This window comes from Natator depressus, chromosome 3 (genome assembly GCF_965152275.1).
Source record: "Natator depressus isolate rNatDep1 chromosome 3, rNatDep2.hap1, whole genome shotgun sequence".
NCBI classification, from domain to species: Eukaryota; Metazoa; Chordata; order Testudines; family Cheloniidae; genus Natator; species Natator depressus.
The window spans coordinates 204,607,618-204,633,908 of record NC_134236.1 but is presented as its reverse complement, the minus strand read 5'-3'; the positions used below and the strand labels follow the sequence as shown (position 1 = coordinate 204,633,908).

The window sequence follows — 26,291 nt, the reverse complement described above, 5'->3', positions numbered from 1 at the left end:
CTGTGCTCAGTACCAAAAGGATGCCTTGCTCCCCAGGATTAAGTCCTGTGAGATTTGTTAAAAGCCTATGCTGGTCAGTGATCCCCATCTGACCTGCTTAAAGTGCTTGGATGAAGCCCACATTAAGCCCTGCTCGGAAAAGGGTACACTCCAAAGGATGCATTTTGAGTGAAAATTTAATTCTGCGGTAGAAATCACCTTTACAAAGACCTACCCAACAAAGGTTCCAGGAATCCCACTTGTCATTCTTCCTTGATGTTTTCTATAATTGGCTTCCGTGTATGCCTATCTGCATTGTTTAATAACATAGTCCTCTTAATTCCCAAACAAACGAAGTTTTTTATTACCCATTTAAACTCTCACAGCATAAACATGGTGGAATTGTAGGGTTTTTTGCAAATTGAGAATGATTTAATTTATATCCAGAAAAATCTCCAGTCTTCTCCATGATGATCTAAGTGATAGAAATAGTTTTACTATTTCTTACTAATAGAAATAGAAATAGAATAGTTTTACTAATAGAAATAGTTTTACTATTTCTTACTACTGGATTTCTTACTAATATTAGCGTGTCATCCCCTTGCAGTGTAATCCCTGACATAGCCTTCTACTTCTGCTAGTAATTGATAAGTGGGAATGGTGCTTAAGGGGCAATCCTACCTAGTGAAATAAGGAAAAAATGAAATTGGTAAACATTTTGTATGTACCACCACTTCATGGCATGAATAAATCATTGTAATCAAATACCTACGCTTTGAACCCAGAGCAAATTATTTAGGAGACTCTCGATACTGCTGTTAAACCCTAATAAAAGCCTTCTCTAATTACATGACCATCAGTGACTACAAATTATTCTTTGTCTGTCATGTAATGTGCCATTATCTGTAGATACTACCCATTTCTTCTGTAGAATAATTAATGAAGCTCAGTTTCCCTTTCATTTTGCCTAATCTGCTAGCCATGATTTTAGTAAGTAGTAGTCTGTGTTTTAATAATGAAAACCATTATTTTACTGTTTTGAATCTTTTTGTGTTTTTCTGAATGGGGAACATCACACAGTACTTGGGATATTAGGTAAAGTTTATTTTTTCCTAACTAAATTAATTGTACTGGAGTAAAAAATTCCCATATTTGACTTCTAAACTTATAAAGAAAGCATTTGTTTGTTCCCATTATTCCCTCACTGCATCTAAGGGAATGCAAATGGCTAAATGTCTTTATGATGTTTTATTTCTGAGTTTCAAATGCCAATCATTTGGAATTAGAAAAGAAGAGACTGGATGAGGATACCTCACAATAGGAAGTTTAAGAGGCTATAAAAGGGCCAAAATTGGATGCAGCTCCAGGAGAAAAGATGACTTGACAGGGCAATTTTACCAATTATCTGTAGAAACATTCCTTGAGAAAGGTGTTGCTCTGAATATATATTTTGCATAATGAATGCTTAAATTCATAGCTCAGAACTTTTTTCATAACCATTACTCCCTTGTTTTATATGAATGATTGTTTGGGTTTTGTGGACCACAGATAGACTACCCACTGCATTTATAACTGATGGAAACCAATTTTTTTTTATTCTATAGACAGCAGTGAGTTCCTTGCTGATGACTGCAGTATAATTGCTGGTGGAAACCTCATAGGTTGGCATCCTGATTCAGCTGCTGTATTATGGAGAAGGATCTTGGGAATTCTTGGAGATGTGAATAATATCCAGTCTCCTAAAATCCATGCCAAAGTTTTTGGGTATCTCTATGAACTATGGTACAAACTGGCAAAGGTATTGTTTTTAATGTGTTTTATTCTAATGCAAAGAGAGTGATTTTGTATTTGCTATAAAAATTAATTTATATTCTAATAAAAGTTTACTAAGCAGTAAAATAGATTTTTTATTAGAATATTTAAGGAGTTTCAACTGCTCATGCTGGTTCTTTTAGTGATACTGTAACTTTAACAGTGAGTAAACCAATAAAGTGTGGTGTTTGGAGGGAAAGATTATATTGTAAATAAAGAAAAAGGATGTTCGAATTTCAGTAAAAACACCTAATAAAAGACAATTTTGTGCAGTAACAAAAAGGATTTAAATTAGTATATTCTGAGATGGTAAAATAGTGAAATAGAAGCAATGAATTGAAAGTACAAAATAATCCACCAATGTTGGGAGTTGGTGTAAATTTCCACAGTACACCCTTAACATGATAATATTTGATTAGGATGGAGGAATACTACCACACACTTTTCTGTTGAATTTGAGTTCATTGGAAAGTGTGTGTGTGTTTGTTTGTTTGTTTGTTTGTTTGTGTATGCAAGAGAGAGAGAGACAGACAAATGACAGCACTTCCAGTAGAAAGGCTGGGAAGTAATCATGTATTGTAAATAATACTCATTTTAATGTATTAAATATTATTTTGTTAATCCCCTCCCTTTTCTTTTTAAATCAGATAAGGGACAATCTTGCTATAAGTTTGGACAACCAGTCTACACCTTCTCCTCCTGTTTTAATTCCACCTCTCAGAATATTTGCAGCATGGGTGTTCAAGGTAAATTAGTTTTAAATTCTGCACAGAGTAGTATTTTACTGCATGTCTATATTGAATCACTTAATGGCATTTTTACGGTGTTTCTTTCTGCAATCCTTGTTCTAGATGTATTAGAAAAATAATCAGCGTCCACCCTTTAGCTATACTTTTGTCTAGAACAGCTAAGCAACTCTTGAGAATCCATATTTAGAATGTGGCTTCAAAACATTTATTGGCAAGTATACATACAGTTAACATATAGTTGGTTGCTGTTTGTCTGTTAATAAAAATTCTCTGCTCTTTTCAGGCAACAACCTTGCCAAATGAATATAAAGAAGGCAAACTTCAAGCATACAGGTTGATCTGTGCTATGATGACTAGGCGCCAAGATGTTTTGCCAAATTCTGATTTCCTAGTGCATTTTTATCTCGTGATGCACATTGGCTTAACTAGTGAAGATCAGGTAAAAGCTTGACTTTTCTTTTTAAAATAATTTAATTGCATTTACTATATTTACTACTGCACTTACACATTTTTACTACATTGTTTTGATGGCGAAGCCTGGATTAGCAAATTTGAAGCTGTGAAGTTGGAGGGAAATGGCTGTAACACAAACTAAAATAAAGTATGGGCTAGAAATTATTTACCCTATAGCCTAAACTATTCTCCTCCCTATTTGTGTATTGTATATTTGCCTCCTTTTCTGTTCTCCCAATTTTTGTTCTTTCCAGCTTGTAAACTTTCAAACTGCTGCTGGTGTGCTTGTTTCATCAGTAAGAATAATTGTTGTTTTTCAAGTCATGTCCCTGTGGGTGCTCCACTTCAGCTGCGCATCCACCTTTGATTGGAGAATTTTGGTAGCAGTGCCCGTTGGGCTCACGCATGCGCCCTACGCATCCTTGTGCCCCATACAGAGGCTATACAGGGATGCATGGGCAAACTGCTCTCAATTTCTTCTCAGTCTCCTCCTGGGAGAGATGGAATTTAGTGTGCCCCTTTTTCCTCTTTTATTAGTATTCCTAGCATTATTAGTTCTTAGCAGCAGTAGTAGTAGTACGTTTACCTCCTTATAGCTTTTGGAATGTTTGTTCACATTTGTTTATTCCTTTTCTTTAAAAAAAAAATACATTTTTGTTTGTGTTATCCCTTATTGAGGGGCCCTAACGAACTTGCTTCTATCTGGAATGTTGGACTCCTCAGGGTTTAAAAGATGCCTCTCTTGTCAACAAGCAATCTCTGTCAGTGACGGGCAATCTCAATGTATTAGTTGTTTGAGAGACTGTCATATTCCCAGCAAATGCAAGATCTTAGCTTCTATTCAGGGAAGATCCTTTAAGAGCAAGGGAAAACATACTGGCTCTTAATAATGGAGCAAACCTTAAGACTGGCTTCTGTCCCGGCTGCAGAGAAACCCCTCTGTACAGAGACCTTCTTCTTCTGTCAGGGCCCTGTCAATGTCAAGATCATGGTCACAACTCACGAGAGCTTGCAAGGTGAAGATGGCATCGAAACCCTGATCTCCGACACTGTCCATGAGTGAGGTACCGACAACAGTGCAGGGGGTACCAAGAGCTTCCCACTCAGACTAAAGAGGGCAATAAGAGGAGCAGAATAGAGAATTCCTCCTCAAAGACGACTTGGTCACTAGAGACTTCAGGCCCCAAGAGGAGTGCTAATGAGGCTCTGAGAACTTCAGCCACTGCGAAGCACTGTAAGATGTCAACTAAGTCCCATACCTCAGCAGTAAAGGACTCTATAGTGAAGAATAATATGAGCAACAAAGTGGTTTCAATGGAATCTGTGATTCCCCTCAATACCGACATCAGTGCCTTGGACAATGGCATCCAGAACATAATTGGTGCCTGTACCAAGTTCTATTCTGCTCCCAGTACTGTGGGAATATTGGTACCCAAAAGACCTCATGGTACTGAGTGAACCTGAATCTCTACAGCTTGTGACCTCCAGACATCTCTTGGTACCAAGGTCTGCTGGGTCACCAACTGCTCATGTTGCTGTGAAACTTGCCTCTTCCACAACTTCTGTTATCCATGACGAGGGGTTGTCAGCTACGATACAATATGTGGAGGAGCATTCTGACTCAGACTCTGAATTTTCTGTTCAAGGCTTTCCAGTTTATTCCAGGAGACTTTATTTCTCGACACAGATTGCGACAGGGTCGGGCCAGATGGCTGTAGGAGAGTAATAGAAGGCAGATATATTAGCCCCAGGTTAAGTAGGTCCCTTTTCCCTGGGTAAGGTAACAAGGAAGGTTCCAGACCAATCAGGAACCTTCGGGAGACAGTTAAGACAGGCTGATTAGAACACCTGCAACCAATCAAGAAGCTGCTAGAATCAATTAAGGCAGGCTAATCAGGGCACCTGGGTTTTAAAAAGGAGCTCACTTCAGTTTGTGGTGTGCATGTGAGGAGCTGGGAGCAAGAGGCACTAGGAGTTGAGAGTGAGAACGCGGACTGTTGGAGGACTGAGGTATACAAGCATTATCAGACACCAGGAGGAAGGTCCTATGGTGAGGATAAAGAAGGTGTTGGGAGGAGGCCATAGGGAAGTAGCCCAGGGAGTTGTAGCTGTTGCACAGCTGTTCCAGGAGACACTCCTAGACAGCTGCATTCCACAGGGCCCTGGGCTGGACCCTGGAGTAGAGGGTGGGCCTGGGTTCCCCCCAAATCCTCCCCAACTCCTGGTCAGACACAGGAGGAGTCGACCTGGACTGTGAATTCAGAAAAACGGCCAAGCTGAGGGCTGCCGTGAAGCTCCAAGGTGAGCAAATCTGCCAATAAGCGCAAGATCCACCAAGGTAGAGCAGGAACTTTGTCAGAAGATGCAACAAAGGCAGGATAAGAGACCCCTGGCTACTAAGACTTGGGATGACCAGTGTTGGATACCTTCCCCCATGCCTTATGGTCCTTCTCATTGGCCTAATTGGGGTCCATGGGCAGTATACCACCAGCAGTTTCGGGGGACCCTGATTCAGTCCCATAAGGAACACAGAAGACCACGTTCCCTGGTATTGTCCATCCCTGCTCTCCACTTTGAGCTAGAGGAGACCTTTGAGAAGCAAGAGGCAAGGGCAGCCAAGGAGGTTACCCCTTTATAAACATCTTGTAATCGTCACCTCAAGAGGCAGTCATGACACCACTGCCATGATTAGCTGATGACTTTGTGCAATTCCAGGACCTGGTGAAGTGTGTCCCTGACACCCTGTAGATTCCCCTGGAAGAAATACAGGAATCCCATCGTAAGCTCCTGAACATATTACACACTTCTACTTCAGTACAGGTGGGACTGCCAGTTAACAAAGCCATTCCTGAGTCAGCCAAGACCATGTGGCAAACTCCAGCAATCCTCCCCCCTCGGTGTGCCAATAAAATGATTTAAAAAATTACTATGTCCTGGGCATGGATTCTGAATTTTTATTTTCTCATCCAGCGCCAAATTCTCTGGTCATGGATGCAGTAAATGAAAGGGGCAGGCAACATGCCCCAAAAGCCACACCTTATTATAAGGACTGGAAATACCTGGACCTTTTTGGTCATAAGAGCTACTCATCAGCAACGTTACAGCTCATGATAGCTGCCCACCAGCCCTGATGTCAAAATATGGCTGCTTGAACTACAAGAAGTTTAATGCTTTTATTACCATTTCCTACAGGAACGCCAAGAGCAGTTTAGCACCATAATAAAGGAGGATCAGCTTTTGGCAAAAACATCTCTGCAGGCTTCACTTGATGTGGTGGACACTTCAGCCAGGTCTCTTTCCACAGCCACTGCAATACTCATGAAAAGTGCTTCCTGGCTTCAGCTGTGTGAAGTACAGTTGACGGAGGAAAGTTTACCTTTCGATGGCCACAAGTTCTTCGCGGACTGCAAATATGATTTGCTTTATACCCTAAGTGACTCTAGGGCAACACTTAGGTTTTCAGTGATATGCACGCTGCAAATAAGAGAAAATTTAGCAGGTCTCAGTTGACACAAAGATCCTGCCCTGTTCAATTTTCCTCCTTCTGTGGGCCACCAGCTAAGAGCTCAAGATTTTCAAAGAAGAAGCCTTAACGCTACATCAACTGCTTCATTCCAGCCATCAGCATTATCTAAACACCACTTTTGATGGTTTGATTGAGACCAAACCACCCACTAATCAGGATTTCTCATCTGCATGACATAACCCGCTGCCTCAATTTGGGCACCACGTCTCTCTATTCCATCAAGCATGGGAAGTTTTAACATTGGACAAATGGATATCAGAGACCATTACATTGGAATAACTAACCAGTTTACCTCCATTCCACCCTCCTGCCCCATCCCTCTTCAGGGAACCCTCTCACAATCAGTGCTGACACAGGAGATTTCATCTCTCCCAAGTCTAGGAGACATAGAGCCAGTTCCGCTTCAACACAGGGGGGAAATGTTCTATTCAAGATATTTTCTGATAGCCCAAAAAACCAAGGGGCTGATGCTAGATCTCAGATGATTGAACAAGTATGTCAGACATCTGAAATTCAGGATGGTATCCCTAGCAGCTACAATTCCCTCCCTGGAATCAATGAACTGTCTTTAGACCCTCAGCCTGAAAGGTGCCTACTTCCACAAAGCGATTAATCCCTCTCATGAAAAATTTCTTCATTTCACATTCAGTCACAATCATTACTAGTACCAAGTCCTACCAGCCTTCGGCCTGTCATCTATCCCAAGGGTGGTTTCAAAGGTCCTGGCGGTCATAGCTGCCTATTTCCATTGTCTAGGAATAAATCTTTCCCTGTCTTGACAACTGACTCCTCAAGGGTTGGTCATGTCAGGTGTGGTTGGCAGTTCAAACAACTACTTTACTATTCTGAAGTCTAAGCCTACAGATAAATCTCAAAAAAATAAATTTTGGCCCATGCACAGCAAATTCTTTTTATAGGAGCCTTTCTGGATTCAATAATGGGCACAACTTCTCTCTCTCGACAGGTCCCTTACTCTAAAGGACCTTATCCTTTAGAACTGAGGACTGTTTTCCTGGAATGGACTCTACCTGTGTAGGGAGGGAAATAGACTTCTGGGATGGAGGTTGGTACAACTGATTAAAAGAGCTTTAAACTAGGAACTTGGGGGAGGGGAGATGTTTGGGAGATGCTCATGTAATCTCCATGCATGATTTTATTGAGCTTGAGGAAAATCAAGTAAGAAAGGATATAGCAATGGAGAAAGGAACAGCAGTGTGTAGGAGAATGGACATTAAGAGGAATCATAGCATCATTGGTATTAGCACTAACAGGTAAGTGATACTGGCAGCAGAATGACTGTATGCAGTCGGGTGAGGTACGTGGGCAAAGCCAAGCAGCAGCAATTAAGATTTTTGTACACCAATGCAAGGAGCCTGGATAACAAAATGGAGGGACTAGAACTATTGGTGCAGGAAGTGAAACCAGATATTACAGGGATAACAGAAACACGGTGGAATAGTAGTCATGAGTGGACTACAGGTATTGAAGGGTATTTGTTCAGGAAATACAGAACTAAAGGTGGTGGAGTAACACTGTATATTAATGGTGAGGTAGCTGTAAAGAAATTAGAAGTGATTTAATGGGCCAATTCCAAACTAGAAGAGTCTGTGTTGGCCAAACTCACTTTGGGGAAGAAAACTACTAGAGGTTCCCCTGGGCTAGCACTTGGGGTATGCTACAATTCCCTCCCCCCCCTCGGATCAAATTTGGATATAAATAGATATATCTTTAATGTTTTTAACTAAGTTAAATTCTGCTGGGAATTGTGTGATTATGGGAGACTTCAACTTCCCAGATATAGATTAGAGGACAAGGGCTACTAATAAGAGTAGGGCCCCAATTTTCCTGTGATAGCTGACAGATTTCTTCACCAAATAGTCATTGAACCAACAAGAACTGGTTGTAGGGGATAACCTTGGCTCAAGTGATCTCGAGCTAATTCAGTTTAAACTAAATGGACAGATAAACAAAAATAGATCTGCAACTAGGGTCCTTGATTTCAAAAGGACTCACTTAAAAAAAATTAAGGGAATTAGTTTGGGAAGTGACTGGACTGAAGAACTCAAGAATCTGAATGTGGAGGAGGCTTGGAATTACTTTAAGTCAGAGTTGCAGAATGTATCTGAAACCTGCATCCAAAGCAAGGGGAAAAAATTTGTAAGGAAGGATTGCAGACCAGACTGGATGAGCAAGCATCTCAAACAGGTGATTAAGAGAAAGCAGAAAGCCTTCAAGGAATGGAAAATGGGATGGATCAGCAAGGAAAGCTACCTCTTGGAAGTCAGAAAGTGTAGGGATAAAGTGAGAACTGCCAAAAGCCGAGCAGAGTTGGACCTTGCAAAGGGAATTAAAACCAACAGTAAAAGGTTCTATATCCATATAAATAAAAAGAAAACAAGGAAAGAAGTGGGACTGCTAAGCATTGAGGATGGGGTAGATATTAAAGTTAAACAAGGCATGGCTCAACACCTAAACAAATATTTTGCCTTAGTTTTTAATAAGGCTAATGAAGATCTTAGGGGTAATGGTATACAACCTGGTTTACAAAAGGTAGATCTTGCCAGACCAACCTGATCTCCTCCTTTGAGAAGATAACTGATTTTTTAGACAAAGGAAATGCATTAGTGCAAAGTGCAGGGTCATGCACTTAGGGACTAACAAGAATTTTTGGTATAAACTGCGGACATGGAAGTGGCAGAGGAGAAGAAAGATCTGGGTGTACTGGTTGATCACAGGATGATTATGAGCCACCAGTGTGATCCTGCTTACTTGTGCGGCTTGCATGAATACAGTTTCTAGCTCCTGTGTTAAATCTTGGTGAAAGACTTAGCAATAAATCAATGGGAAATCAGGAAATGAGTGATATTAGAAATTATGGATTAACGTGAGGAACAGGCAACACAAAGAGATCTGCTCTTAAATTAAGTTTCGGTTTTTGGGCAAATATACATAGTGTAAAAACTACAGGAAGTAAGGTATTTTAAACAAAATGGAACATCTCTAAAAATAGTTTTCCGTGTTTTTTATGAGGATATTAGTAAATCTTCTAAAAATGTATTCATGTGACGATGATACGTGGGGAGAGAGCCCTTTCATGGCACACATCATTGAAGAATGTTGTTCAAGAATACAAATATCAACAAAAAGTTTTATATTGCAATTAGTAGACACATTAAATTTTCCAGCAAACACCAAGAAAAGGGAACTGATGTGTCTTGTGGTAGCAAAAGGTTTAATACAATGGAAAGCTAATATAGGTCCAGTTTATTCCGAATGGTTAAAATAACTGCAGACACACCTATAATTTGATGTGTCAGGGGTGCATTAATGCTGTAGCATGGCTGTTACATGGACATTACAAAAACAAGAAAACTAGTATTCTTTGGCACTGTGGTCTTGGACCCTCCCTCCCCCATACAAAAATTAAAAACAAAACAAAGAACCAACAGAAACTTTAAAGTTGGCTGTGGGGCATTTTCAACGAAATTCTTTCTTCCATTTTGGTACTGTGACAGGATCAGGCCAGATGGCTGCAGGAGAGTGATAGAAGGTAGATATATTAGCCCCAGATTAAGCAGGTCCCTTTCCCCTGAGTAAGATAATGGGCTGTTCTAGAACAATCAGGAAGTTGCTGGAACCAATTAAGGTAGGCTAATTAGGACACCGGGAGCCAATTAAGAAGCTACCAGAATCAATTAGGACAGGCAGGCTAATCAGGGCACCTGGTTTTAAAAAGGAGCTCACTTCAGTTAGTGAAGCGCATGCAACAAGCTGGGAGCAAGAGGCATGCAAGAAGCTGAGAGTGAGTAGGCATACTGCTGGAGGACTGAGAAGTACAAGTGTTATCAGACATCAGGAGGAAGGTCCTGTGTTGGGAGGAGGCCATGGGGAAGTAGCCCAGGGAATTGTAGCTGTCATGCAGCTGTTACAGGAGACATTGTAGACAGCTGCAATCCACAGGGCCCTGGGCAGGAACCCGGAGTAGAGGGCAGGCCCGGGTTCACCCTATCCCCCCAACTCCCTATTTGATATAAGAGGAGTTGACCTGGACTGTGGGTCCCATCAGAGGGGAAGGTCTCTGGCCTGTCCCCTGACCCATTAGGTGGGCCAGCAGAGACTGCGGGGATTGTTGTCCTCCTTTTCTCCATGCCGGCCAGTGATGAGGTTAGCTGAGTGAACGGCAGGTTTGTGTCACTAACAAAAGGAGCCAAACTGAGGACAGCTGTGAACCTCTGAAGCGAGCAAATCCACCCGAAAGCACATAACCCACCAAGGCAGAGGAGGAACTTTGTCACAGTACCTACACAAATTGGTTAGACTTTCAAAAAATGCATCACCCAGAAGCTTCTTTTGACAACAAAGGGATCTGCTGGGTGCTGAGCTCTTTTGAAAATCTGGCCTCTGTTGTTGATGCTGAGCCATTTTAGAAATCTAGCCCTGTGTGTTTGGATTCCTTTATCTTAGTGTTGGTAATAATGACTGCTCTATTAATTTAAATGTCTTGTATTTTTCATCGCAATTTTTGTTTTGTATTTCTTAAAAAATCAGTGCCAAAATTTAAAATGAAATGCTCACTGCTATGTATTCTAACCATAAACTGTTCTTGTTTCTCTTTTACTGTAACTTACTATCACAAAGTAGAATTTCTCTGGCATTTTTAAAACCAGTGAACTTACTTACCAGACAACACTTTCACCTTGGAGCCGCTTTTAATTTAATTTAATTTTTATATATGACTGTATATCTTTAATATATTTTTACAGTCTAGAATTTAAATCTGGTCAAGGTGTAAAGACTGCATAGTGAATGCAGATTCTTAGTTATAAACCATTCTGAAGTTTTTCAGTTTTGTCACGTTAACACTGTCCTTTTGTTCTTACGTGGCTTGCTGATTTTTGCCTCTTGGTGGCACACTTGACTGCAAGTTTCCTGTCATGTGATAGTCCCTTACTTTTTTGTCTACTTTTAAATTATCTGAAAAACTGCTCAGAGGAATCATTAACTCTTTGTTCCTTTTGATTTTCAAAACTCATGAATAAATGTTTGTTGTGATTATTACTATTTTTTGTTTATCTGAGTGTCATGCCTGTGATTAATATCGTGCTGCCAGATCAACAACTCAGATCTGTTTCATAAACTGAGGATAAAATCTGCTATAAATAGACATGTATGAATATTTACAAAGAAGGTGGTTGTATTAGCCAAAAATAACTGATTTGATTTGGGAAAACTTTGTTTCTCAACTAGAAAAATTATAGTACACAGCAAGCATATTTGGTACCAAATGTGGTGTAACATTATAACCTGACATCAGAGTACTCAGTCTTAATGCCTGCTGCTCAACAACTACAATATACTACTGTATACTATATTATACTACTGTGTAAACTTTTGATTACATGAACCTACATACTTGTTAATAACATGCTACCTACTGATATATTTGTGTAATGGGATGAGGTACCATTGGACACATAGTATGCATCATAAACAGGGCTCTAAGTATGTAATAATCCTGCAAAATTCACCTTGCTTCAGAGCTGTAGACCAGAACCTAAACATTCATTTAAAAAAAAAAATTCATGGCTCTTAAGGTTGTGATGAAAGCCTCCCAAAGACGAAATGGTACAAACTTATATAGTGATATTTGTTTGAGTCTGCAGGCCGCCTGAAAAAGTGGCTCTGACAAATATGAATTACTCCTTTCAGCTCTGCGGGGTATTTACTTTGAAATCTAATTATGCAAATTGCATCATCAGTCTTGTTAACTATTTCACTTCTGATCATTTTAACGTTTAGCTAATGTAGTAGTTATCACACAGATTCAAACGTTTACCATAGCTGCTTTGGTGCCGGAAGCCCCAACAGTCCCTTGCCTTATCTGCCAAAGCTTCTGATTTCCCCTGACAGAATCTATAGCAAGTGCTGTAGATTTTCAATACAGAAATGTACAGCACAGTTAAAATTTAAACTTTATCATTAGAACATTAATCTAATTTAACATCACATTAAAATGGAGGTGATATTGTGATCTTTATTTTCATGTTTATTTCCATATTTAATGCAATAACCTAAATTTTCAAATTTATCTGAAGCTGCCTCAGGATGCCCCAAAACGACTGCAATGGCGTGTCACAATGCAGCGGTTTTGGGGCAGAATTTAGATCATGCTTCTCAGGGAACTAAGTGATGCCTCAGTCATAAGCAAATTACTGTGGCAGAATCAGCACAACTTATTAAACCTCATATAATTAATAATGTAGATATTGGTAAAAAAACCCACTAGTCAGTGGTATTTAATAGATTTGTTTAAATGAATGCCTAACTATTTTTATACAGTATAGTAATATCACTGTTACTTAATATTTGTATTATGGTAGCACATACAGGGCCCGATCATAGACCCAGGGACTCATTGTGCTAGGCACTGTACAGACACATACAGAAGGACAGTCCTCACCCCAAGGACCTTACAATCTAAGCAAATATTTTGACTAATAATCACATCCCCAGGTGGCTGGGCACTGAGAGTGCCCGGTCTTCAAAGCTCACAGTGATGAGAGAGCATAAAGACTGAGGACCACCACACAACTATGTTGCTTATTTGAGCTAAAGTTCTTGTGTTTATATACTTAAGTAAATATACAGCCAGGGGTCTTTTCACTGAAATGTGCTATCAAGAGTTTCATTGGTTCCGCTTGGAAGTTGGCATAAGTAATAAGCCTTTTCTGAAATGTTTCATTATTTAAAAACAAAAATCCCACAGACCTTTTATCACAGATGCAAGCCTATTGTTGAATAGTTGCTCACAACACAGCTAGCATGGTTTTCATTTTGACAGAGGTTTGACAGCTTTCTTTCGGAAAAGAAATCATGCAAAGTATTAGCAAGAAGATACTAGTTGAACAGCCAACACAGTTGGGTTTATGTCAGTGCACAGGCATCCAGATGTGTGTGCATATTTATCTGCATACTGTATGTGTCTGGATAACTGCATACAAGGTACTCTTAAATCGGTAAGGACAATACCTCATAGTTAAAGCACATATACTGTCTTTATTTGCTTATCACTTTATTTCTCTCACAACTCTAGTCAGACTGGCAAAGACAGCATTCCTTATTGAAGGCTATATGTGTGCAAAATTTGCATTTTTTTCTTCTCTATGTTATCGATTTTTATATTGCTAGAAAAGGAATAAAACTAAAAAATATCCTTTTGATTTATGTTCATACAGAAATACAGTATAATTAATGGCAAATGTGACCTAACTTTTCAAACTTGCCAGAAATGTCTGTCTCCTCTTTTGAGGTACAGTATATAAAAGAGCAATGTAAGAGAGAGTATTTTATGCAAAGCTCCCAAAGGCATTCTGAGTTTAAGATTTAGCAATTAGCTTACAGAGAAAGGGAGAAAGAAAGAAAGATAGTGATGTAACTGAGATGCCTGTAATTTGGCCATACCTGCCTCTAATAACAAACATCCCTGTACAAAGACATGAACAATCCTATGCAACAATTGCATCACCTTTTTTCAGACTGGAGAAATCATACTGTGTAGTGGAAAATAAGAATTAATTATAACATACGGGTGTGGGAATACCCTCCCACCTTATAATTTTAAATTTTTATATACAGATAGAGAACATACTGGGCTGATATGCCATCGTACTCCACATGTTTATCCTGAACTTCTCTTTTGTAAGCCCAAAGACAGGGGAGGAGGAATGGATTTACTTGTTATTTACTTGTTCCCATAATATAAGAACTAGGGGCCACCAAATGAAATTAATGGGTAGCAGGTTTAAAACAAATAAAAGGAAGTTCTTCACTCAGCACACAGTCAACCTGTGGAACTCCTTGCCTGAGGAGGTTGTGAAGGCTAGGACTATAACAGGGTTTAAAAAAGAACTGGATAAATTCATGGAGGTTAAGTCCATTAATGGCTAGTAGCCAGGATGGGTAAGGAATGGTGAGTGAATGACCTATTAAAATAATTGAAAATGAATTATAAAACACTTGGAAGATCATGGTTTGATAGTGTCTGGCGAACAAAGTTTCAAAGTTACAAAGGAAAATCATGTCTCATTACTCTATTAGAATGTTTGAACTGTATCAGTGAAGTAGTGGATAAAGGAGAACCAGTGAACATAATTTAGACTTTCAAACAAGTTAGTTTTTCAGACTTTGACAAGGTCCCTCACAAGAGGCTACAAAAGAAATTAGATAGTCATGGGGTGAGAGGCAAAGTATTGCGGTGGGCAAAGACAAAACAAAGAGTGTAGGATTAAATGGTCAATTTTCATCATAGCAAAAGATTAATAGTGGGGTGCCTCCAGGATCCGTACTAGATCCTGTGTTAAGTATATTAATGAATTACATGTATACCCCCCCCCCCAAACTATGTTAAAAGAAAGGTAGGTGGCAAAGACAACTCTTAGATCTGCAGATATGCCAGAATTAGGGTAGCCTGTGCAATGATGCTTACGAAAAGAGCAGCTATTCAACATTTTGTTTGGTCCACATTGATCAATGTGTGGCTCTGTGATTTATTTATTATAAACTATTCAGACCCTTTTCTGAATACAGAATTATTAATTTCTTGATAGCTTTTCTGTGGAGCTTATCATCTGAGTGCTTCACAAACATTAATACGTTTATTTTCACACCACCTCTGTGAGGTGAAGTAGTGGTATTATCCCATTTTACACTGGCTCTCAGTCCTAGTTTCCTCACGCACTATTAGCTCCTAGACCCAGTCGCTGCATGTCCCCTAACTCTTTGTTCCAGTCTACTCCTTCCATCCTCTCCTTTTCCCCCATCCCTTCCTAGGTCCAGCTTTTGTCGCTTCTGCATTTGAATTCCGCTTCTTCCCCTTATATGGGCCCAGGAGGGGCACTGAGAACACAAGAGACAGTCTCTCAATTCTAGTGCCTCGCACCTCAGCAGCCAGGAGCAGCAATTTCAAAAAAGTGTCCTGCTCAACCTGGCACTCCTGGGCTGCAACATGCTCAACGCAGATTGATGCTTCAAAGAATTTAGCTGCTAAACTGTCTTCTACTGAGCATGTGAACTGAGATTTTTCAGAGTCTTATAATTTGGTGAAATTTGAGCCATTTTTCGTGGAAGCAGCAAAAGGCACATCCCTGATACTGGGGATGTTTTTTTCCCCTTCCAAATTTTAAGTCGCTGATGTAAAGCACCGAGGCCTCAGAGCTTCTCAACAAAATGGTTGAAAGAAGTTTTTTAACTTGGGCAACATATTTTCCCCTAATCTCATTCTCAAGAACAGCTGAATAACTTTTGCTGAAATTCTCTCCCTTCCTCTCCTCCCTCCCAAATTCAACCTGAGGCACACACCCACCATGGAAAATTTCAGCCCTACAAATTAGTTTGGAAAATTATGAGGAACTGAAGAGTCGTATAAATGGCAACCTTAAGTACAGGTGGCACTCCCAGCTCTGCCTACAGAAATGTGGAAAGGGAAGTGAGCAGTGAGGTATCAAACTATGCAGATGATGCAAAGTTATTTTAAGTCGGCCAAGATCAGAGAGCACTCTGAGGAACTTCAGAGAGACCTACCCAAGCCAGGTGAATGGACAGCACAATGGCAAATAAAGTTCACTGTTGAAAAGGTATTAAGATGCCTAAAGAATGGGATGGAGAATAATATATAGCTATAATGACATTATATAAATCCAGTGATGCAGACAGCCTTATCTGGATGCTGTGCACAGTACTGGTCACCCTGTCTCAAAAAGGATATTGCAAGATTAAAGGGATTCAGAAAATGGTGATGAGAATGATCAAATTCCCGGAAAAACCCTTATATGAAGAGAGATTGAAAAGATTGGGATTGTTTATTTTAGTGAGGAAATGAGAGGGAATGTTATAAATGTATATAAAATAATGAATGGTCTAGAGAAGGTAGATTTGGTAGTTCTCTATTTCCTGCCTCTTAACACAAGAATAAGGACATTCAGTGAAAGTAAATGGTGATAAATTCAAAACTGATAGAAGGAAATACTTTTCCACACAACATGTAATTAGACCATGGAACTCATTGACACAGGATGGCATTGAGGTAAAATGTTAGCAAGATAAAAAAAAAACTGATTAGATACTAAAACAGATAATTATAAATCTGGATATTCTTGTTATTTATTACTAACAGAAATTTTGGAATGAATATTAAACCTCACGCGTCAGAATTAAACTGATTCCAAATTATTAGAAATTAGGATGAGACCTAATGTGGGGAGAGATTATCCCATATCTGCTTACTGCTGGGTGGTTCTTCCTTCCTCTGAAGCATCTGGTGTTAGCCACTGTCAAAGACCATATACTGGACCAGGTCTGATCCAGTGTGGGGATTCCTATGTTCCTGTTAACAAAGGACTGGGTGCTGCTAGCTAGAAGGAGCCACCAGACTTTTTTTTGTTGCCAAGACAGAAGTGTGAGGATTTCAACTGAAAAACACTCCAGTCTCCTTTCAGGCTCTAAAGAATCTAGGTGACACACTACGTTTTAGGCCACACTACAAAGTGAAAAATGACCTCTGAAAGAAGATCAGAAGAGAAAGAACATACTGTATATGCGCTAAAGTATAGATACATAAATGTTATGCTAAAATCTTATGTAGTATTGCATTATGCACCTGATACTGCACCATTGAAGTCTATGGGAATTTTGCTATTGATTTCAATGGACACAAAAACAAGCCCAATGTTACAAACCAAATTTCATTCTATGTCTACCACAGTAGTAGAGTGACTATGTTATGGTGTTTGTTTTAAATTATTTAAGAGTATTTCAAATGCTTTGTACACTGTTTGTGTATTAAATGTCAATATTTTTGTTTGCTAGCTAGGCAAATTGTATGATACTCCTTTAACTGACACTAACATCGAAATTCTGGACTGGATTGTATAATGGTCTCTGAAAAGATGATACACTAGAATGATGTTTTTCTTAACACTTGATTTAGTAGAAACTGTTAGGATTATCCTCTTTTATATCAAATTAAATACTCCGTGTCTCCTTTAGTTATTCCAATAGAGGGGGGGAGACCTTATTTAATGGAATTAAGGATGTTAATACACAGCAGTAAGTTCTGAGGAAGGCCTCAAATTTGATGTTGCCCATGAACCCATAAACAGTTTCCTTCTCTTGTACTCCACCCACCAACCTTTGGAGGTTGTTTCCTGGTGTCTTGAGATGGAATTGCTATTTGATGCAGTAGTAGAGTCCGTCCATTTTTCATCAAAATATAATCCAGTTCCACGGCATAAACCCTCCCTTATCAGTGTTTTTCTCTGGAAACTCTTCAGATTAGAAGTACATTTCTTAAGAATGGGAGCCATTCCTCAGCAGTACAGAGGCAAAAGGTCAGGCTTCTTATTTACAGTACTTCTTTATACCAGAAAAGAATGATGGCCTCCTGGAAACGAAGCCGTTTTTCAAAAGATTTAAATTTCACATGCTTGATGCTAGCTTCTGTCATTCCAACTCCAGTTGGATTTTGGCTCTCGGTTCAAATGATGCCACTTTCCTAATCTCACAAAAAATCTCAATTTTTATGTGGGGGGACCAAACATCAGTGCAAGGTGTTGTCTCTTTCACCAAGATGTTTAGCAAGTACCCATCTCATGCAACAAAATTCACCCCAAATGTGTATGATATGGCAGCTCTAGCATGTGTTCCTCCTTATGACCTTCCATTGGCGGGAGCTTCCAGACAGTGTGTTGAAATTTTCAGTCTTTCACCAAGAACTCTTGTGATAGTCATTGTAATCTATTAAAGCTGGGGAGCTCATCCCCCAGGAGCTGACAGTTCATACTCAGTGGACTGTGTGGGAGACTGAATTCCATTTAAATGTTTTGGATCTGAAAGCTATAAATGGTGGGCTCTAAAATATTTTCTACCACTCATCAAGGGTTTTGTTTAAGGGCAAACAGACAGCACAGGATCTATATATTCTATCAACAAACAACCTGATGCTCAAAAAAACCTGTCAGGAAGCAATGTTTGCTTCATCAAGTGCATCTGATAGCTCTACATCTGGATGGCAAAAAGCATATGCTGGCAGTCAACCCCAGTCACAAGCTTCAGAGATAACATAAGTGTTTCTTGGAACAGTTTGTGGTGAATCTGCTGTTCAAGAATTGGGACTGGCCATTCATAGACCTGTCATTTCTTCCATCAGTATCATTGAACATACTATCTCAGGAAAACAGTTGGAGTCTGATCTGGAGTTATCCCAGTTTGTGGGCTAGAACATAGGACATTGTCTAATTCTCACATGACATGTTCTTTAGGAGATTCCACATGAGTCTACTGCAGTCCAGAAAGTCACCAATGCTTAAATATTATGAGAAGTGAAGTCTTTTTTTTTTTCTCTAGGTACGCCAGAGAAGTCAGTCTCCATGGTCTGGTGTTTGTATAATTTATTTTGTTCTGTTGTCAGCAGCTGCCTCTTCTCTTTCAGGGTGCATCTATCACACTGAACAAGCAATCTTCTGCCAGTGGATGGCTGTATGGGTTTTAGTCACCTGAAATATCTGTTTAAACTCTTCCAAAAGGTCAGAGATCCCATTCCACTGTCTTCAGTACAGCTATGCCAATTTGCTCCAACTGTGACTCTGGCCCAGTGCTTTTTAATTGCAATTACATCTGGAAGAACTGTGCACTATAGGCTTATAAACTTATAATCCTTCTTTCATGGTATCATGCAGGTTCCATGTCTTCAACCCAAATTTATATTAAAAATGGTGTGTGATTTCCACCTTAGACCATTTTTCTTCTGGTGTTCTTCCCACAACCTCATTCTTGTTTGGGGGAAAATTAGGTAGCACAGGCTAGATTTCAAGAGGGCTTTGCGCTTTTATTTGGGAAGGATTAAGGCATTTAAACTTTTTGTAGCCTTTAGTATAACCTGAATACTGTTTACACGCAACAATTATCTAAGTAGAATAGGATGTCTTTTGAGACATGTTATGCTTTAGCAAGGAAGTCCGTAGCTCTTGGTCTTAGAGCTTACTACCACTACCAAGATGGGACTGATGGCATGCATTCAAAATAGATATCTGTAGGACTCCTACCTGGAGTTCGGTACACTTGTTCACACAGCCTAGCTTTCTCAACTTGACATCTACATCTATTCTTGCTTGCTTATTTACTAGCACTTGGGGATTCTACTGCTCACTAATCTTCCCCAAGTGGGAATATTCAGAGGCCCTACAGAGAAGGAAAAATTATTACCATAATAACTGTTTCTTTGAAAATTTTGCCTCTGTGTATTCACACTACCCAACCACCTTCCCTCCATCTTCTGTTGCCATAGTGGTTTTGCAAAAGGGTCTGATGTGATTGGTGCTGCATGGCCTGTTTATGATTTCAGCTTCAAAAGTTCAATGCCACAGGAGGATTTACCTGTAGCTTCAATCGGTTTGGGTTTCTAGATGGTTCCCAAAGCACTGGAGCACACAGGTCTTCCAAAAGGTCAGAGAAGGGATCCAAAAGGGTATAGATCCTACAACGTGTTTGAGAATGTTGCCTCTGTATATTCAAAGACCTATATTTACTGTGGTAAGAAATCATTTTGTGTTATTTCAGAAACCTTAATAAAGATGTGCTTCATACAGCTCTGTAATTTCCTGGTGTCATCTGAAACCAGAAATACTAGAAATCTTATGACTGGATCAGTTCTTTTCAAATTTCCAGACAGAAGAGGTCTGGATAACTCCAGATCTGCATTGAATAAGCATTTCCATCTTTTGGAAGCTTTTTTGTTCTTTAACCAAATCTTCACAGGTTTCATGGCTCACTTCTTGCTATTATGGCAAGAGCTGCACCATCTAGTTTGAGGAGGGCTTTCAGGGTGAGTTGGGTGCCTAGCTGCCATTTGAAACTGTCCCTCTGGATTTTCTTCTTTAAAAAAAAAAAAAAAAAAAAAACCAAACCTGTGCTTTTGTTGGGCAGGGTCACTTCATTGTGTAGATTTAAAGTCTTTTCTTTTTAAATTTGAAAGGAGAGATTCTTTTAAAGAACCCCAACCTGATTTGGTGTCAATTTCCCTCAGAGATTCTTCACCTCCTGCCACAACTATACACATAGATGAATATACTTAGTATAATGTCTTGATAACATACGCCATACAATACATGCCCATTGGGCAAAAGAGAATGTTTGAGATGTGGGTAAATGGGTTAGATAACATTCCAGACTTTGAGGTTTAATTCCATAAAAAATGTGGAAGTGTAACAATTAGATTTCATGGCTGCAGTCTCAATGTAACTGAGCAGTTCATTTTGGAGCTGGGATTTTAAGATAGAAAATATATTAGAGAATATTCTTAAAGAACAGGATTTTAGAAATGCTCAGTGATAACTGCAGTTTTAGAATAACGGGAAGGCATTGCAGTTGCACCATGTTTTACTTCCATGAAGTTAAGAGTAAAACTAAAACCTAAAGAAGAAGCCTTGCTGAGTTAACAGACGTACTTGGTGATTAAATTTCAATACAGAGAGATTGGATTTGTTCCTTCATATAGAAAGTGTAAGCCAACAAATTGCTGCACAGCTGAAGACTGAAAAGTTAAGGGTTAGATTTTCACTTCATTTCTTCTTTTCATTTTAATAACAAGTGTGACCAGACCAGGCTTAGAAAAAGTGAATGTACATTATTGATACTAATTGTTTATGCCACGTATGTCAATAAATATAGTCTGCATATTTAGATGTGAGAGGAGGGTTTTTTAACATATTTTGAATATGCTTTTGGTACTTGTGGCAAGGAAATAACACAGTAGTTGTGTAGCAAGCTTCTGTAGAAACAATGTATATGGAGAGATGTCAGTTTGATTTAGCTAGGCATCTTAGTGATTTGTAATATGAAGCATTTTATGTGACGGCGGTTGTTATAGAAGCCATTTAAATTATCTATTTTGTATCACCATTGATTTGAAGTAAAAAAAAGTACTTGTGGGCTTTTATATCTTTTTCTATTAAGTTATTATTTATAAATACAATGAGGAGTAGTGTAGAACTTTTAGACTGCCAAGCTATTAGTGCTGTTTACTGGAACAAGTATTAGCTGGGTAGAGCATTGTTTTCTAAAGACACAATAAGCAAGCAGCTTTGCTTTTGTTCTCCATGGAAAAAGTACTCTTTGTAGATATTTATGTGGCTAATGAAGTGCTGCAGATCAGGACCCTTAGTTCTGAGGCATTTCAGAAACCATAAGCCATTGTGTGTATTACATTCATCTTTACAGATCTATTAGTTTTATAAAAACATCAAACTTCATAAGACTTTTGTATTCTACTATTATTTTGTTAACTCTTGGAAGGCAACCCAAATTATAATGAATTTCTTCCCTCCCCTTCTCTCCCCAAATGCTATTTTCTAGATAAGCATTTAGCAGTGCACCTTTTTTCAGTAAAATCTTACACTACTGTGCAGACATATGGATATTATGTGTATAGTATTAAAGAGAGTCACAAAGCTACATTTAAAGCCATTCCATGAAGCTGCTCTACCAATGCCTGGTAGAACTTCAGATCCTTCTTCAGAGGTCAGGGAATGAGAGCTCCTATAACATCAGCCTAGTAGGATCCCTTCCCCCTTCCATAGCTCCTCCCCTCCAGCCGCAAATTGTCTGTCTGTTACAGAAACAAGGAACTCTGGAGTGAGTCTGGTAGCTATGGTCACATGCTACAATTTAAATTCCCTTGCTTGCCTCTCATCTCTGCCCTTGTCCTTGGTAAATAACTTTACCTTTCCTTACTAATCAATTCTTATGCTGAAGGCCTCACCAGTCTCTTCTGTGCCTTTGTTTCCCAGCTGTTTAAACCCACAACCCTGCCCTTCCCTCCCCCTTTTTTGCCCAGGAATTTAAGTCCAGAATAAATAACATCCAACTTGATTTCTTCTCTCCCTCTGCCCCCTTCTTCTTTCCACCTCTTCACTCTTCTTCACTTCAAACTCTGAAGTCTCCTACTTTATGCCCCCGACCCTTCAGGCTGGCACCAAGATCCATCCAGAAGCTGGGGATGGGTGGCAGGGAATGGATCACTTGATTATTACCTGTTCTGTTCATTCCCTCTGGGGCACCTGGCATTGGCCACTGTCGGGAGACAGGATACTGGGCTAGATAGACCTTTGATCTGACCCAGTATGGCCGTTCTTATGTTCTTATCCCTTTTCATCTCCAGTCATCCCTGGTTCCGTGTCTAGTTCCATTCTTTTCACTTATTAAGCACTCTTTTTCCTCAGGATGACATCTCTGTGTCACCAGCTTCAAAGCATTGACCATACATAATTTTAACATCATTCCCTTCTGTCAGATGAATATACATTTTAGTACCTATTACTGTTTTGAGAATACTTTTTAGTGACAGACTTTCATAGTTCTTCTATCAAAATAATCATTTTGCTTCATGTGAGTTAAAATTCTTTTATACATTTTTGTTGAAACTAGATTAGTGTTTTAGAAACCTAAAATATTGTAGCTAGAATAGTGAGGGTTCCTTTATCAAGTGTTTCAGCCTGTTTATCCTTTGTCTATTTCAAACCTTATAGTAGCTCTATTGAAACTCTGAAAAAGGAAAAGGACAAAAAATCTTCTCTGGGAAATTAATAAAGCAACATATTTAAGTATTTTTTCCTTTTAAAAAAATTGAAAACAAACAGAGCAATTTTGTGATGGATATTTTCCTTTTTGTAAATTCCAGTCCCTGGTGATATCTCATTGAAGAACAAGGTGAACTTTCAGTGAAAAACCCAGCTTGTTCCTGATGAGGGACAGTTGGGAAACCTGATAAAGACAGATGGCAAGCTATTTTGTTACACCTATAATCTGTAATAGCCTGAGCAAAAACTAAGTGAAGAATATTTTTATAATTGACCTTCCAGTGAACTTGCGTAAACATTTTTTTCACATACTCAGAGGATGGTGATGACCATATGATGTTATTTTGTTCACTGCTAGAATACTCTGTATTGAAATACGTTATGTTATCAGTTATAGGGTTAATCCGTTTTAGACTGGCATAAACAGGATTTTTTTTTCCATTTTTGACACTACGGTGAAGCATTTGGAATTGAAATAGTCCATAATGGTTTTTTTTTTTTCACTTTTCCATAACAACGTGAACACTAAATTATAGCTGTGCAATTATGTAAACAATGGAAATGCTTCCAGAATGAATACTTCATTTTAGATTTTCATTTTGTGTAATTGTTGAAAGGTTTGGAGCCATAATAAACCAAAATTATTTTACACATTTATCCTTCTAAAGGTCAATTATGAAAGAAGTAAAGAAACAACACTGTACAAAATGAGTAAACCAATTTCTATTGCCATCACCATATGTTTTTCTTATTGCTTGTGTTTTTCCAGTTACTGTGTACATAGCATTCAATTAAAGTGATTCATTTACTAGGCTGTAAGCTGCTGAATACAGTTTACTTTTATAGAACCGTGCTTGGAAGGGAAGGAAGCAACTTGCCTCTGTTTGAATTACCTGATTTTTGCAAGATCACGGATAAAGGACAGATGTTCTCACTTGGTTGCTTTCTCATAAATCTGAATCTTTTGATAAGCTGCAAACCTACTGTATTACTACATAAAATCTAGCTTTTATCACTAGATGTGTATAATGCACAAAAGTGTGTTAATCAGGAAATGAGAGAAAATTTGACAAACTTTGTCATTAAACTTCTCATTTTTAAGGTTATATTATTTGTATTAATTTTAAGTAAAGCAGAAGCCTTTTTCCTATTTTTTTTTCAGATTCTGATTTTATTTATAGTGGTATAACACAGGATTAATGTTAAACAAATCAATAGAACCATCCTGGATTTACACTGGTATCACTGAGATCAGAATTTGACCGTGGAAACTGATATAAAGTCAAAGACTGAGTGTAAACTGACTTTTACTCAATTGTACATCGATAACTTTGGTGCCAATAGCTGTGAGCCTGCCACATCACCCAGTAGCATGACGTGTGTAAAATTGCAAATCCTGAGTGTGAATAGTGAAAAAGAGAAGCTGAGGGTCACTCCACTGTAATAGCAGTCTTTTCAAAACAATTTTATAGAAGTTTTCTGACTTACTTCGGGGGAAAAAAATCTTTTCTTTTAAATTTGTAAAAGATACTTTACTATGGTTCTTCAGCAGCGAATGTGGCATCTGTAACTAAATTCTTGCATTGTTTAGAAAAATGCAGTGTAAAAACATAGCTGGTGCTAAAGTTGCATCTTGTTTTATATTGCAACTGTATTCTCACACCTACAGCTTTTCTTCCATTTATATTCGTTTCTTCCTTTGCTTATTTACAGAAGGTGATGTAAAAAGGACCAAAGTTAAAGCTTCATAATCATGTGTACAGTGCTTTCTTAACCTAATCAACACCGTGCTAGCAGTAGACATTAGTAAAGGATGATGGTCCTAAAGGTTCAGGTTCAGCTTGGATAAATACCCAAAAGACTGGGTGTTTATTGAATCTTTGAAGCCTCCTCAGGAGGCTCACAGACCTTTTGTCCATACAGAGCCCTGCCCTCAGTAGTTTCCACAGCCAACTTTTAAAGATTTCAAAACGAAAATTGAAGATTTGGTTTAATATCTAACTTGAACAGATGGAATTAATGAAAGCAGGACAAAGTTAATGCAGTTGTTTGTGGTGTTCGTCATCGAATATGCTACATTCTGCCACCTTTTAAGCCAGGTTTGCATGCATTTTTTTTTATTGTAGCATATGTCAGCAGAAGTGTACGCCCATCTGCTGCTGTATAGTGTGATGCCTGATATTCAGAGCACAGTACAATACCTACCTCTGTTAGTAATTACAGGTGTGTTGTGAGGAGCCCAATGCATTAATCAACTCCTTAATTATGAAAAAAAGGGTGGATCTTTTGTTCTGCCCTCAGAGCATGAGTTTATCACCCACTTTATGAGCTGCAGCATCCATCTGCTCAGTCTTTTAGAATGTTTGCATTGACTGATATTGACTTTAAAATATATGAAAGGAAGTGATTAAAACTAGTTTAAACATTAACTTGAGTGGCATTGTGGTCATTCAGAGAGGTGAAAACACTATCTTCTGCAATGCCAAAATTAAAAATTATCTCTTAATTTTATAACAGACAAGCTGGTTTATCATTTCACAGTATGCTAATCTAAATATTTTAGAGGAGAAATAATAAGTAGTTTTTGTTCAGACTTCTATGTTTTGCAAATTACTGATGTAATTTAAAAGAATGGTCTGCAAGTGGGAAAAAGACTGAGTTTTTGCTTTTTTGCTTATTTATCATGTGTATGAAGAAGACTTGCTTTTTTAACGACCAATTTTCTCAGAAATGTCAAATCTGGTCTTCATTGTTGAGGATAACTGGAGGTTTCAGAATTAATGTAGATTGATAACTTTCTCAGATCTTAATTGAAAGGATGGAAATGTTGAATCCTTAACAAAGGGAGTTTTTCTCAGGTGTTTTTGTTTAAATAAGTGATTTTAAACAAACAAACAGTGTTTTAAGCCGTTTGAATAAAATTATTTGTATTATCAATCAAGTTTCACTTCCTTGATACCTGTGATGTCAAATTCTTGCTAATTTTTTAGCTACTGATGGACTATTCCAAGGTAGACAAATCTTTATTTCTAATTTAAAAATCAAGCAGGAAGAATATTTTGCGATTTAAAATAAGGTCAGGCCTTCTTTAGTGCATTAAAAAAGTTGCGTGGAAGGGAGGGAGCCTAATCATTTTCTTGAATA

General features: G+C 38.6%; 1 protein-coding gene across 4 annotated transcripts in view; it reads left to right on the top strand.

The window, feature by feature from the left end:
- The window catches only part of RALGAPA2 (Ral GTPase activating protein catalytic subunit alpha 2), a 297,122-nt gene that overhangs the window by 103,615 nt on the left and 167,216 nt on the right, over positions 1-26,291 (top strand). For all 4 annotated transcript variants that reach the window (XM_074949738.1, XM_074949737.1, XM_074949736.1 and 1 more), the window contains 3 exons: positions 1,584-1,777; positions 2,439-2,537; positions 2,824-2,979. In XM_074949738.1, the coding sequence (XP_074805839.1) occupies positions 1,584-1,777; positions 2,439-2,537; positions 2,824-2,979 (449 nt within the window). The remainder of the gene's footprint in view (positions 1-1,583; positions 1,778-2,438; positions 2,538-2,823; positions 2,980-26,291) is intronic.